Source organism: Gymnoscopelus microlampas (assembly GCF_963454915.1).
Source record: "Gymnoscopelus microlampas genome assembly, chromosome: 12".
NCBI classification, from domain to species: domain Eukaryota; kingdom Metazoa; phylum Chordata; class Actinopteri; order Myctophiformes; family Myctophidae; genus Gymnoscopelus; species Gymnoscopelus microlampas.
In genome coordinates this window covers 53,309,273-53,324,383 of record NC_139949.1, presented here as the reverse complement: position 1 = coordinate 53,324,383, position 15,111 = coordinate 53,309,273, and the positions used below count along the sequence as shown (strand labels likewise).

The 15,111-nt window shown below is 42.9% G+C and overlaps 1 protein-coding gene across 4 annotated transcripts in view; it reads left to right on the top strand.

The window, feature by feature from the left end:
• LOC311056658 (uncharacterized protein) overlaps nt 1-15,111 on the top strand; it is a 54,682-nt gene that overhangs the window by 1,913 nt on the left and 37,658 nt on the right. For 2 of the 4 annotated variants that reach the window (XM_084073453.1, XM_084073450.1), the window contains exons 1-2: nt 79-367; nt 1,558-2,460. In XM_084073453.1, the coding sequence (XP_083929579.1) occupies nt 1,711-2,460 (750 nt within the window). In that variant the 5' untranslated portion in view covers nt 79-367; nt 1,558-1,710. Of the gene's footprint in view, nt 1-78; nt 368-1,557; nt 2,461-15,111 lie in introns of those variants that run through there. The other 2 variants (XM_084073452.1, XM_084073451.1) reach the window with 2 other exon arrangements.

The window sequence follows — 15,111 nt, the reverse complement described above, 5'->3', positions numbered from 1 at the left end:
ACCCCCGAACCAGAGGGCCGGTCATAGATTTATGAGATGTCAGTGATCTGCCACATCAGTGCATTCTGTTCAGACTGAGGTGCTGCTGCTGAGGGTAAACTGAGCTCATCCTTCAGTCCTCAGCCGGCAGCGAGCTGAGAAACAGCTTCTCTTCATGGCTGCTGGGGGTCTATAGATAGGGTTACCCTACCCTACCGGAGCCTCTGCTTAACCCAAACCCTACCGGAGACTCTGCTTAACCCTAACCCTACCGGAGACTACTCCTAAACTCCTCTTGCATGGGGATTTACATACAAGAAGAGTCGTGTCTACTGGGTTATGTCTTCTGTTAGGGAGGGAATTCTCTGTGAGTCACTGTAATGTGCAGGTGAGATCTTTGTGACTACCTGAGGAAATGCTGTGTGAATCCCTGAGAGTGACTATAATATATATGTGTGTGTGTGTGTGTGTGTGTGTGTGTGTGTGTGTGTGTGTGTGTGTGTGTGTGTGTGTGTGTGTGTGTGTGTGTGTGTGTGTGTGTGTGTGTGTGTGTGTGTGTGTGTGTGTGTGTGTGTGTGCGTGCGTGCGTGCGTGTGTGTGTGTATATATATATATATATATATATATATATATATATTCAATGTTTTATGCTTTTGCTTTAACCTTTTTGCTTTATCGTTAAATAGTTATTAGTTTGTAAAGCACTTTGTTACTGCTCTGTAAAGCATGTTGAGCTGCATTTCATGTCATGAAAACCCACCTCTTCAGGAAACACTACCCTGACCCTTCCTCTTAGCCTTGCCTACCTGTTGTCAATTAGCTGTACGAGCTCTTGTTTTTATTGGATCTTGTTTATTCGATACACTTATTTGGTTTAGCTCTTGCTCATTTGATTTTCCTGTTTGTCTCATCTGTTTAAGAAAGTAGGTATAGTAGCTGATATATTGCACTTTTTACCTTAGCACTAGGTATGCTCTTAGTTGCTTATTTTAGAAGAGAATGCACTTAAAGACTTCTGCTGATTAGTAGTTTTTTCCCTACCTATGTTGAATGCACTTATTGTAAGTCTCTTTGGATAAAAGCGTCTCCTAAATGACCGTAATGTGAATGTAAGGTGCTATACAAATCAAGATTATTATTAGTATTATTATTATTACAATCTTGGTTCTTTAACCCATTAAGACCTAGGACGCATCTGTGTCACTTTTTGATTTGAGCTAAAAAAGCATTATTTTACACTTTGGCTATTCATAGCGCTACGAGCGGTTTCCGCTTGTAGATCTGCTATTTTTGAAAAATCGAGAAAAAGTGTGCAAATTAATATATTTATATTGTTTTAAAGCGAACATTTTTAACTCAAATCCTTGCTTCTCGGGGTCCCTGGAACAACATATTTTGAGATGGGGGTTCGTGGCAAAATACAATATAATTTTGGGGGTCCTTGACATGAAAAGGTTTGAAAACCACTGCTATAGAAACATGTACATTTTTCAGAAAACCGTTTAGGATTTAGAAGACATTTTGCAGAATCGGAACCTCAGGCCTAAGCTGTTCTTTTTCATGTTGTTTTTATTCTAGCGGAGCTTCCCCAACTTGTTAAGGTTTTCCACATGTCCGGTCCGTACCTGATGACCAGTACCTGCATGTGAGCGACGACGCCCCCCCAAAAAGACAACGCCCCGAATCGGAATCTAACCCGTCATCATCATCATCATCATCATCATCATCGTCATGGATCCGGCCAGGTTCGCCGGCGGCAACGCTCTTCTCGGCGAAGACGAGACGTCGGCGGTGTGTCGCCTGGAGGCCACGCTGCACGCCGCCGTGCACGAGGTGCACGTGGACGTGAGCGCCTTCAAGCAGCGCACGGAGCGGCGGATCGCCGAGGCGTGCGGCGCCGCGTTCGAGCCCCTGGGCGCGGCGGTGGCCGGGCTGCAGGAGGAGAACCGGCGGCTCAGGGCGCAGGTGGAGGCTCTGGCGCTGCTGGTGGAGGGTCTGGTGTCGGCGGGGGGGATCGGGACGATGACGACGGGGACGCAGAGCCAGAAGAAGAGTATAGAGTCCTCCTCTGAGGGGGAGAAGAAGGAGGAGGTGAAGGAGGAAGGCACCGTGGAAAACGGACATGCGGCGTCACCCGCGGAGCGTATCACCCAATGGAGTGGCGGCCCCCTGCCGGTTCTCACAGAGGTTTCGGCGAGCAGCCAGGTGACCCAGTCCACCTTCAGTACAGCATCCGTGGGGCTGTCAGAGTCCAGTCTACAATCTGGTGGGGCCACTGTCCTTACCGGTCCTCCTACTGTCCATAATGATGATCCTACTGTTCTTACTGGTCCCAGTGTCCATACTGATCCTACTGTCCCCAGTGTCCTTACTGGTCCCAGTGTCCTCACTGGTCCCAGTGTCCATAGTGGTACCGACGTCCCCACGCCGGGCGCCAGAGCCCCCCCACCCTGGAGGTCAAAGCGATACACCCAGGTCAACGTGAGTAATTCCCCCGTTTAGTTTTTTCTTTCTCCTAGTCACTTAACACGTTGCCTGTCAAATATGTTTTAAAAAAACAGAGACAAAAAAAAAACAGAGAAAAAATTCACTTTGTTTTACCAGAGTAAAACATGCATTTTCAAACATCAAACAACACATGTCAACGAAGTCACAATGACCTCATCATAAAAATATTCTGTGACTACTTGAAAAGGTAACAAATCGTTACAATGCTGGCAGAGGCTGCAAACTGTTTTAGAGAAACCCTGGGATAGTTCACCCCGAAAAGTACTTTTTTTCTAAGGATGAGTCACCCCATGGAGACTTGAATTCATGGAGATTCTTCTTTGTTTTTGCAGGCAGTGGTTCCGGTAGGAGACACAAAGGAGTCTCCAACCGGAACCGCCTCCTATCAGTCATCAAATTATTGGTTTAGGAATGCGACAAAAAAAAAATATATATCCATGAATTCAAGTCTCCATGGGGTGACTGATATATAGAATAAAAAGTAATTTTACGAGTGAACTATCCCTTTAACCACTTAAACCCCATATGGGTAACTGGAGTCCCTCCGGTCTCAATACTATTGTATTTTCTGTTTTTTCTATTATTGTGGGGAAAAGCTTTCGCCGGAAATAGCCTATTTGTGTTCTCAGAATCAGCTTTATTGTCACATCACAGATTTAGTTCCCATCATATTGCTATTTCCATAGAAAAAAAGAAAGGGAAGAAGAAGGGGATGGGGGGGGGGCTTAGGGGAAAGGAGATAAATCAAATCATCAGTTTGTGACCTGGGTGGTTCTTGTCATTGATGATGTGCTGGGCTTTGACTACACAACGCTTTTTGTACAGTTCCTGGAGCGTGGGGAGGCTCGCCTCCCGTTATGCGCTCTGACGATCGCGCTACATGCTGTAGGCTTCTTTTAGGATCTTTTATCTTTTAGGATCTTTTCTCGGGCCATACAGTTTCCATACCAGGCCGTAACACAGCCTGATAGAACTCCTTCAACTGAGCTGTTGTAGTTACAGCCTGAGGATGCGATGGCTTACTCCGAACTTCTTCAGGCGGCGGAGCCAGTACAGACGCTATTGAGATTTTTTCCTCACGTGTGTGGTGTGTGTGGTAAACTCCTCCTCCATGTGTACTCTGAGGAACTTGAACTCGGGGCGGCAGTGGCTCAGGGGTAGAGTGGCCGGTAGAGTGGCTGGATCGATCCCAGGCTCCCCCAGAGTTAGTGTCCTTGAGCAAGACACTGAACCCCTAATTGCTCCTGATGAGCAGGTTGGTGCCTTGCATGGTTTCCTCCTCCATCGGTGTGTGAATGTGTGAATGTAATGCACAACCTATGCAAATCGCTTTGGATAAAAGCGCTATATAAATGCACCATTTACCATTTATGACTCAGGTGACATTGAGCGTCAAACGGGGCTTTGATACTCCCTAAACTCTGCCTGTTATTGGCTTAAAACAAAATGTGTGGGCTATAAGGCCATGTTCAGGGAAAACGTGTGGGCTATAAGGCCATGTTCAGGGGAAAACGTGTGGGCTACAAGGCCATGTTCAGGGGAAAATGTGTGGGCTACAAGGCCATATGTTCAGGGGAAAACGTGTGGGCTACAAGGCCATATGTTCAGGGGAAAACGTGTGGGCTACAAGGCCATATGTTCAGGGGAAAACGTGTGGGCTATAAGGCCATGTTCAGGGGAAAACATGTGGGCTACAAGGCCATATGTTCAGGGGAAAACGTGTGGGCTATAAGGCCATGTTCAGGGGAAAACGTGTGGGCTACAAGGCCATATGTTCAGGGGAGGAAAGCCGGGTGTGGGGATGTGATATTTACACACTACTGTATATACACGCTTGTGCCACCGACCTGCCAACACCAACACCACCGTCACTCAGTCAGTCAGTCACTCAGTCCAGTCCGTCCATCCATGGCTGGCTTTATTTCCATCCAGACAGTATTCATGTAGTGACTCTATTCTTAGCTGCAGTGATATCAGTGCCTTCAGTGACGGATGGACCGGGCGTCACTGCAGGGATGGAAAGAGTAAGCGTTTGGCATTCCTCGTGCGTCCCACGAGTGCTGCTTCAAAAACATCACAGCATGCGCTAAACACAGGAACATGCTAAGTAAACACTTAATGCTCTCTCTCTCTCGCTCACAGACACACTTGTGCACCAGTGTTGCCACGTCTGATTATTATATCGTTGTTGTCGGGCAGAAACCTCTTATCTCCACATTTTAACGTTTTGTGTTTTTTTGAGAATTAAGGCCCTACTTGATCACACACTACAGCCGTCACGCGAAAGCATCAAAAGTAGCAGAGCCACAAGCACGAGCTTGTGGCTCTGCTACTTTTGATGCTTTTTTACACACACACACACACACACACACACACACACACACACACACACACACACACACACACACACACACACACACACACACACACACACACACACACACACACACACACACACAAGTTGAGCAAGTTGATATAGCTGTGCGCGCGCACAGCTATATCAACTTGCTACTGCATCAGAATTCCCCATCAATAGGTTGAGGTTCAGATCATTCATTCACAAACAGGTATTGTCCAGTAGTCTACAGTGAGTTAGATGATGTCTACACACACACACACACACACACACACACACACACACACACACACACACACATTGTCCAGTAGTCTACAGTGAGTTAGATGATGTCTACACACACACACACACACACACACACACACACACACACACACACACACACATTGTCCAGTAGTCTACAGTGAGTTAGATGATGTCTACACACACACACACACACACACACACACACACACACACACACACACACACATTGTCCAGTAGTCTACAGTGAGTTAGATGATGTCTACACACACACACACACACACACACACACACACACACACACACACACACACACACACACACACACACACACACACACACACACACACACACACACACACACACACACACACACACACACACACATTGTCCAGTAGTCTACAGTGAGTTAGATGATGTCTACACACACACACACACACACACACACACACACACACACACACACACACACACATTGTCCAGTAGTCTACAGTGAGTTAGATGATGTCTACACACACACACACACACACACACACACACACACACACACACACACACACACACACACACACACACACACACACACACACACACACACACACACACACACACACACACATTGTCCAGTAGTCTACAGTGAGTTAGATGATGTCTACACACACACACACACACACACACACACACACACACACACACACACACACACACACACACACACACACACACACACACACACACACACACACAGGTATTGTACAGTAGTCTACAGTGAGTTAGATGATGTCTACACACACACACACACACACACACACAGGAGCCAACAGTTGGGAGGGTGTGCAGAGGTTTATTTTAAATCCTCCCGGGTCTCTAAAACATCCATCAGAGGATCAGAGGGACTCCTCTGGTCTCAAACCTCCCAAACCGTCCGGCCAAAAATACACACAAACCCTTTTCAGGAGCGCTGGATCCCATGGAGCGCATGCATGGGCTAGAAAGAGAGAGAGAAAATACATGAACCCTTTTCAGGAGCTGTTTCTATCGCATGCATGCATGGGCTGTGGTGGAAAAAAGTACCAACATGTTTTACTTAAGTAAAAGTATCAATACTGCAATGTAGAAGTACTCTGTTACAAGTGAAAGTCCGGAATTCTAAATCCACAAGTACAAAAAAGTATTGGTATCGAAATGTACTTAAAGGACCAAAAGTAAAAGTACTAAAATGTTTGAAAATAGCAGATCTACAAGCTCACAACGCGTCGCGATGCGACGCGTTGTGAGCTTGTAGATCTGCTATTTTCAAGCGCCAGGGACGCTGTGGCCGCTTGGGGCGTGTCCTCTGCTCTGTGTCATCATTGCCCAATACCCTAGGTGGGGTAGGTGAAAGGGTCTTTCTGTGTGGAGCCTGATGGGGGGAGGGGAAAGGAACTGGTTGGAATAACGTGTTCCTTCCACGCGCTACGTCCTACCGGGGAAACTCCCCCCTGTCAGGTGATAAGAAGCGGCTTGTTGGCTCTCATGCATTGAAGGAGGCATGAGCTCGGCTCTGGGCTCTCCCTAGGCTGGCAGAGGGAGTGTAGCGCCCAGGATTAATTGGCACTGGGTGAAAAAAATGGGGTCGCAAGATCGTGTTATTTTTTTTTTAAAATAATACTTTGTTTTCAATCGCTAGTTTAAAGTGCTTTTTAAAAAATATATATATATTATCATGGTACTTATTTATTAATTGATGGTCCCATTAATGTTTAAACGTGATATTTACACACTATATAGATCCTCAGGGTGAGATGTTTCCTTTTGAAACAGAATCAGAATCATGTATTTGTCACATCACACTGATCACAGCTTTACAGCTGTAAACCAGTGAGTGAAATGTGTTTGCAAGCAAAGCTCCATCAGTTAGTTGTTTTCAAGGAAAATCAATCTAAGCTATCTATCTAAGAAGCAGGTATGCAGCCTACAGTAGGCCAGACATCCCACCTCTCCCGTAAGTTACGGGACTCTCCAGGAAATTAGCGTCAGCTCCCGGACACCCACAAGTGGTAATAAATCTCCCACAAATGCCGTATCCGGTCTAGAGCCCGTCTACTAAATATGTGAACATGTATATACGGCAAATATACTGTATGCAGAATATTTGCTGCATACATGCCATATTCAGGTTCATATATGTGCATATATGTGGAGTATAGGAAATATATGTGTCATATATAGCTCATATATATCCACATATATGTTAAACATGTACGTATGTGGCATATATAAAATGTACATAATGTGTTCATATATTTTCTTAACCTCCCTGAAATTACATTTTCCAGGTTGGGATGTCTGAGTAATAGGCCTAGATGAGATTAGACATAAGGTAGATCCACATAAAATCAATAATAAGTAGACTTGGTAACCTGGCTGTAGAAAGTAACACCACAGTAAAGAACCTGGGGGTTATTATTGATTCTGAATTGAATTTTAATACACACATTAATCATGTTACCAAGATTGCTTTCTTTCATCTTAGAAATATTGCGCGAATTAGAGACTATCTGTCGTTGGACGATGCAAAAACGTTGATCCACGCTTTTGTTTTCTCTCGGCTTGATTACTGCAACGCACTCTACTCTGGCCTGCCAAAGAAAACAACTGACAGACAGATTACAACTTGTTCAAAATGCGGCAGCCAGAATTGTAACCAAAACTAGGATGAGAGAACATATCACTCCAGTTCTAGCTTCACTACACTGGCTCCCGGTTGTTTTCAGGATTGATCTTAACTGTCTAGAGAGATATGTTCCAAACCGGCCCCTCAGGTCTTGTAGTGCTGACCTGCTCGAGGTGCCTACAATGACATATAAAAAAACACGGTGAAGCAGCATTCTGCTGCTACGGACCGACAGCGTGGAATAAACTCCCATTACACCTAAGACAGGCAGCCTCTGTCGATAGCTTTAAAGCACAGCTCAAGACCTATCTCTTCACTCTTGCTTTTAGCTGATTCTTTGTTGATTTTTAAGTCCTCACTGTTGCCTATTTTGCTGTTGTTTTATGCTTTTGCTTTTCTTTTTTTTGCTTTATTGTTAAAGGTAGGGTAAGCGATATTTTTGGGTTAAAACAAAAAGTATTTTGTTAAAAGGTTAAAGCACTATATTATCATAGTAATCATTGCTATAGAGTGTTTGTTCAGTAACAGGAGTCTCCCCGTCTCTCCAGCTCTTTAATAAACAGAAAATACATTTTCCGGTAGGTGTCAAAATCTCAGCCAATCAGGAGAAAGTACCCATTTTTAAGCTTCATTTGTATAGTGTTCCAGTTCCAATTTTGTCTGCTCATTTCTTAGTGTCATCACTTCACATTTCACTTGTTTAATCTGTATCCTGATTGAGTTCTCTGTCCTGATTGGAAATGAAACAAAAATGCATTTTCTGTTTAATAAAGAGCTGGAGAGACAAGGAGACTCCTTTTACTGAACAAACACTCTATAGCAATGAGTACTAAAAGAATATAGAGCTATTTGACACTTATTTTAACCAAAGAAAATCACTTACCCTACCTTTAAATTGGTTGTAACTGTAATTCTTGCTCTGTAAAGCACTTTGAGCTGCATTTCATGTCATGAAAGGTGTGGTATAGAAATAACGTTTATTATTATATATAGCAGCAGGTACAGTATGTATAATATGGAGATAACAGGTTGATGATATTTTGATACCGATGCATTCTTGGTCTTGGTAGGGAATTTCCCAGCATGCCCCTGGGCTGCAGCATGGGCACACCATGTGAAAGGCCTCGCCGCGCCGCTACGCTCAGATGATCTGCTGATGGAAAGTTCAATTCCATGTAAAAGTCCCTTCCCTGCTGCGTGTCAATATGTATCCTCTTCCTCAGTGCTGTAAAGTAACTGAGTACATTTACTCAAGTACTGTACTTAAGTCCGTTTTTGAAGGTTTTTTTTTTATTTTACTTTACTCGAGTATTTTCAATTTTCAGTACTTTTACTTCTACTCCACTACATCTCAGAGGCAAATATTATACTTTTTACTCTTCTACAATTAATAATAAAACTTTACTTACTAGTTACTTTGTAGATTTTCATTATTATCACAAAACATACTTCAGCCCTGTATACATTTCGGCCATTTGAAAACAGCCGATCTACAAGCTCACAATGCGTCGCATCGCGACGCATTGTGAGCTTGTAGATCGGCTGTTTTCAAATGATTTTGAAAACTTGTGAAATGGGACATTCTGCACAACGAGTACTTTCTACTTTGTTTTACTTTAAGTACATTTTGATACCGATACTCTTGTAATTTTACTCGGGTGAATTTGGAATTCCGGACTTTTACTTGTAACGGAGTATTCTTTTTACATTGCAGTATTGATACTTTTACTTAAAGTAAAAAAAAAATAGTACTTTTCTTTTCCACCACTCCTCCTGCTCCTCCTCCTCTTCCTCCTCCCAGAGGAGCAGAGATAGAGCAGCTGTTCTGTTTCCTCCTCTTTGAAACTCACACCCTGCCAGAGCCAGCATTCCTCTTTACTGATGTCACCGTCCCCGCTTTACCACCGCCCAGCCAACCCCCCCGCTTAGCAGTGGTGGAAAGTAACTAATACTTTTACTTCTCCACTACATCCCAGTGGCAAATATTGTACTTTTACTCCACTACAATTATTTGAAAACTTTAGTTACTAGTTACTTTGCAGATATAAATTATTAAATCATAAAACATACATTAACCACTTTAGGCCTATTTTATACATAGGCTATTTGAAAATAGCAGATCTGCTATTTTCAAACGTGTGTCTGTGCGTGCGTGCGTGCACACGTGTGTGTGTGTGTGTGTGTGTGTGTGTGTGTGTGTGTGTGTGTGCGTGTGCGTGTGCGTGTGCGCGTGCACACACGTGTGTATAAGTGTGTGTGTGTGTGTGTGTGTGTGTGTGTGTGTGTGTGTGTGTGTGTGTGTGAGAGAGTGGTGGTCACAAGTACTTAACCCTCAAGTTAAGATACTCCAGGTCAAATATATTACTTAACCGCAAGGGAAAGTCGCTCAAGTCAAATTACTCAAAAGAACAAACTTTTTTACATCAATGCTCTGTTCTATTGACATTTTTGAAGAAAACAAAAAACGATGATTTATTTTATTTAACAAATAAATCTAAACATTTTCAAAAAACAATTGTATAAATAGCAGACCCTCAAGCTCACAAAGCACAATAATGTGAGGTGGTTAATTCATTATATAAGCTTTTTAAAGTTAGTTCCCGGGGGTCCTTGTCCTAGAGATGTAGTTGAGTGAAAAGTAGAATATTTTCTTTTAAATATAAAAAACTAAACAAATACTCCAGAAAAATGGAGTCCATTTGGTTCCATTTGTACATGCACTGTCTGAGTTATAGACCCATAAGGGTCCATTTGGTTCCTAATCTGGTCCATTTGGTTCCTAATCATTTAGCTGGGGACCCCTGGAACTCCCTCAAGGACCCCCAAATTGTATTTCGCCGTGGACCCCCCATCTGAATAGATTCTTTTGCCAGGAACCGAAACAAAAAAATATGTTTTGGTACCTGGCATTTAAAAAAAATAACTTTTTATACTTTTGCTAGGGTCCCCCTGGAACCCCCCCAAGGACCCCTGGGGGTCCCCGGAACCCCACTCTGTGAACCAATGATCTCTAAAGCGATGCACATATTTGTCCTCTGTACTTTGAAGTGCTGAGTGAAGTGGATGAAGAGATAAAGTGCATGTTGCTACTGGACGGGCCATGAAAACAGTGTTAATCCTTCTCACATACTGCACTCCACAGTCTGTCCTGGCAGCTCCTACATAATAATGTCTCTGTAGCGTGACCGGGGGTCATCAAGTCCTACATAATGTCTCTGTAGCGTGACCAAGGTTCATCAAGTCCTACATAATGTCTCTGTAGTGTGACCAGGGGTCATCAAGTCCTACATAATGTCTCTGTAGCGTGACCACAGGTCATCAAGTCCTACATACTGTCTCTGTAGTGTGACCAGGGGTCATCAAAGTGTCTGTGGCTAGACTTGGCCTTGTCTGTGGCAAATTTTAGATTTTTAGTTTTTTTTTTTACATTATTTTGATCATAAGCAGTGGTGGAAAGTAACTAAGTACATTTACTTAAGTGCTGTAACTTTACTTGAGAATTTCCAATTTCCAATACTTTTACTTCTACTCTACATCTCAGAGGCAAATATTGTACTTTTACTCCACTACAATTATTTGAAACCTTTAGTTACTAGTTACTTTTCATTGTTGAGTTAATGAGAATATTAACGAAGACACATCGATACCAAGAGCCATCAGCAATTGGACCATCAACAGGGAGCTAATTGTCTTCCAAATTGGAGGTGTGAACATCAGAACTGTGAACGCCTCTGCCCTGAGATTAGACGCTGAGATTAGACGCCCTGAGATTAGACGCCTCTGCCCTGCACAGTCTGATAGAAATCACAAAGCCTTAATAACAGAAATAGTCTATGTAAGCTTAATTAATTGCAAAACATGACACCCCTTATTCAAAACAGATGGCGAATGCATTCTTCTCTTTATAGGGCCTACACAGGTAATACCACAAAACTACCTGTGAGACCTTTATGAATTGAACCTCACAGTCAGCAGTCAGTCAGTCAGTCAGTCAGTCAGTCAGTCAGTCAGTCAGTGCCCTCATTCATACCTGTCTAACTACCTCTCCAAAGTTGAGTGACACCCACAGCCCACAGCCACCAGAGGGAGCCACCATGATCACGTTTGATCTAATTTAGATCAAACATGGAACAAATTATCATTGTACTATACTCTACCACCAACATGTGGCATGTCCTCCTGACACATCATCCATTAAGGATTAGAAGGATAACACAAAAAAAAGTCCTGAGGACTTGTTTCCATTGTGGTCCTATGTAGATAGATACCTTTATTATCCCGCCAGGGATATTCAGTCGCCCAGAGGCAGCACGGCAGTTTTGATTGAAACCTTTATTTATTCTGGAAAAGAGCCTTGAGGTTCACCCTCATTGCTGTCCAGATTACAGAACAAGATTAAGGTTAAAGAGTTACAGGTAAAGAGTAAAGGACAAGAAAAAGGACTGCTGTGTACAACACGTTCTTCTATGTATTCAACTCATCAACATGTACCAGTGGCGTGCACAGACATTTTGAGGGGCAGGCGCTCAAGCAAATTATACTTTTATTTGTTTACTTGGTCTGCTCTTTTTTCCCTCTACACCTATACCTCTTTGCCAAAAATAGCCGATCTACAAGCCCACAACGCCTCGCAGCGCGAGGCGTTGTGGGCTTGTAGATCGGCTATTTTTATCATTTACATGATAAAAATATCCTCATTTACAATACATGTAAATGATGATAATAACCATACTTGAAGAGGGAAGGGAATAGATTGCTCTTGTACACTTTGGCTACATTTGGTCATATTTGTATCTATATTTATAAACCCATATTAATAGCAGGTTACAAGCATGCAAATCCAAGTGCTGAGAGCTGTCTAGGCAATGACCATAACCACTTAATCCCTATTTAATTTACTGGGGTCCCCCAGGGCTGTATGCGATAGCATGTCTGTCTGTCTGTCTGTCTGTAGCAGTGGTTCTCAACCATTTTTCATTTCAAGGACCACCAAATTGATATTTTGCCGCGGACATCTGAAAATATCTTGTGCCAGGGACCCCGAGAAGCAAAGATAAGATCTACAAGCTCATAGCCCTATGAGCTTGTAGATCTGCTATTTTTTGAACAGCCAATGTATAAAAGGTTAGAGTGTTTAGTGACACAGGGACACCCCCTAGGACATCCCCAAGGACCCCTGGGGGTCCCCGGACCCCACTTTGAGAACCAATGGTCTATAGTGTCTGTCTGTCTGTCTGTCTGTCTGTCTGTCTGGTCTAAATATATCTATGTATTAATCTGATGTAATCTATGATGCTGATGGATAGACATGGGGACGTGTGCAGACATTAGAGCAGGGAGGGGCGAGGGGGCGGGGGTGGATGTATATTTAGACTCTACTGGGGGTCTATATTGGGACGTAAGCGGAGGAGGAGCGGGACCCACAACGTCCAGAATAGCCCCCCCCCCCCCCCCATTTGCAGCGTCACCTGTCGGTCTGTTAAAGGGCAAACAGCTGTCCGTCACACGCAGTGGTTTAAAGGGAAGTGCACCGTGATGTCATCATGTCAACCTAGTGGTTCTCAACCTGTGGGGCCGGGGCCCACTGGTGGGAAGAAGTAGGCCTACTCAAATTCTTTACTTAAAGGTAGGGTAAGTGATATTTTTGGGTTAAAACAAAAAGTATTTTGTTAAAAGGTTAAAGCACTATATTGTCACTTGTTTAATCTATATCCTGATTGAGTTCTCTGTCCTGATTGGATAAAATTGGAAATGAAACTGAAACTAAAATGCATTTTCTGTTTTATAAAGAGCTGGAGAGACAAGGAGACTCCTTTTACTGAACAAACACTCTATAGCAATGAGTACTATCAGAATATAGAACTATTTAACACTTATTTTAACCAAAGAAAATCACTTACCCTACCTTTAAGTAAAAGTATCAATACTGCATGGACATACTCCGTTACAAGTAAAAGTCCAGAATTCAAAGTTTACTTGAGTAAAAGTGCAAAAGTATTGGATTGAAAATGTACTTAAAGTACCAAAAGTAAAAGTACTAAAATGTTTAAAAATAGCAGATCTGCAAGCTCACAACGCGTCGCGATGCGATGCGTTGTGAGCTTGTAGATCTGTCATTTTGGGGTGAACTAACCCTTTAAGGTTCAAGAAGAGTATCAGTGTGTTGTGCGTTAGATTAAGGTGTAGAACCACATACAGTATAGTTCACAGAAAGTAACTTTGGTATAATCCACATATGAGTCCAGGACCAGCCTGACCCTGATGACAGGCGCTGGTCTGTGATTTGTGTGCTGTGACAAATCCCTCAGAATCCCTCCATCTAGATTTAAATGGAATCATCACGGCTGGAGAGCAAAGTGTTGCCACAGCAAACATACCAACACACAATGCACCAGTGGTGGAAAGTAACTAAGTACATTTACTACAAGTACTCTACTGAAGTACACTTTTGAGGAATGTTTTACTTTACCGGACTCGAGTATTTCCAATTTTCAGTGCTTTTACCTCTACTCCACTACATCTCAGAGGCAAATATTGTACTTTCGACTCCACTACAATGATTTGAAAACTTTAGTTACTAGTTACTTTGTAGATTTTGATTATTATTACATAACATGCATTAACCACTTCAGCCCAATATACATATCGGCCATTTGAAAATAGCCGATCTACAAGCTCACATTGCGTTGCATCGCGACACATTGTGGGCTTGTAGATCTGCTATTTTATACATTTGAAAACTTGTGAAATGGGACATTCTGCATAATGAGTACTTTTAATTTTGGTACTTTAAGTACATTTTTATGATAATACTTTTGTACTTTTACTCAAGCACATTTTGAATTCTGAACTACATTGCAGTATTGATACTTTACTTAAGTATAAAATGTGACAATTTTTACACCACTGGAATGCACAATACAGTATGTGTTGTAAACTGTAACGACAACTTTATGCACTTGATCTCTAGTCTCCATATTCTGGTTCTCAACGTTCAGCAACAATAGCAGATCTACAAAGCTCACAAGACGTTTGTGTCACAATATGTCGTTGGTTAGTGAGCCCGCCTAGGGAGCCAGAGGCCCTGGTTACCCCAGGTTCGATTCCAGGCCAGGTCCAGCATACTGTATGTGTCGATGAAATAAAATTTGTCCCTGAGCAAGACTCTTAACCCCTGATTGCTCACAGGTTCTCATTGGAAACAAGACCGCAAGGACTTTCATGAACGACCTATTAAAAGGAATTATAGCTTGTAGATCAGCTATTTCCAGCGGAGATATATAAGTGTATAGCGAAAACAGCAAAGGGGGGGGGTCCTAGTATAGAGCTCTGGGAAATTTGTTTTTGTTCTGAGAACTGAGCCCATTTC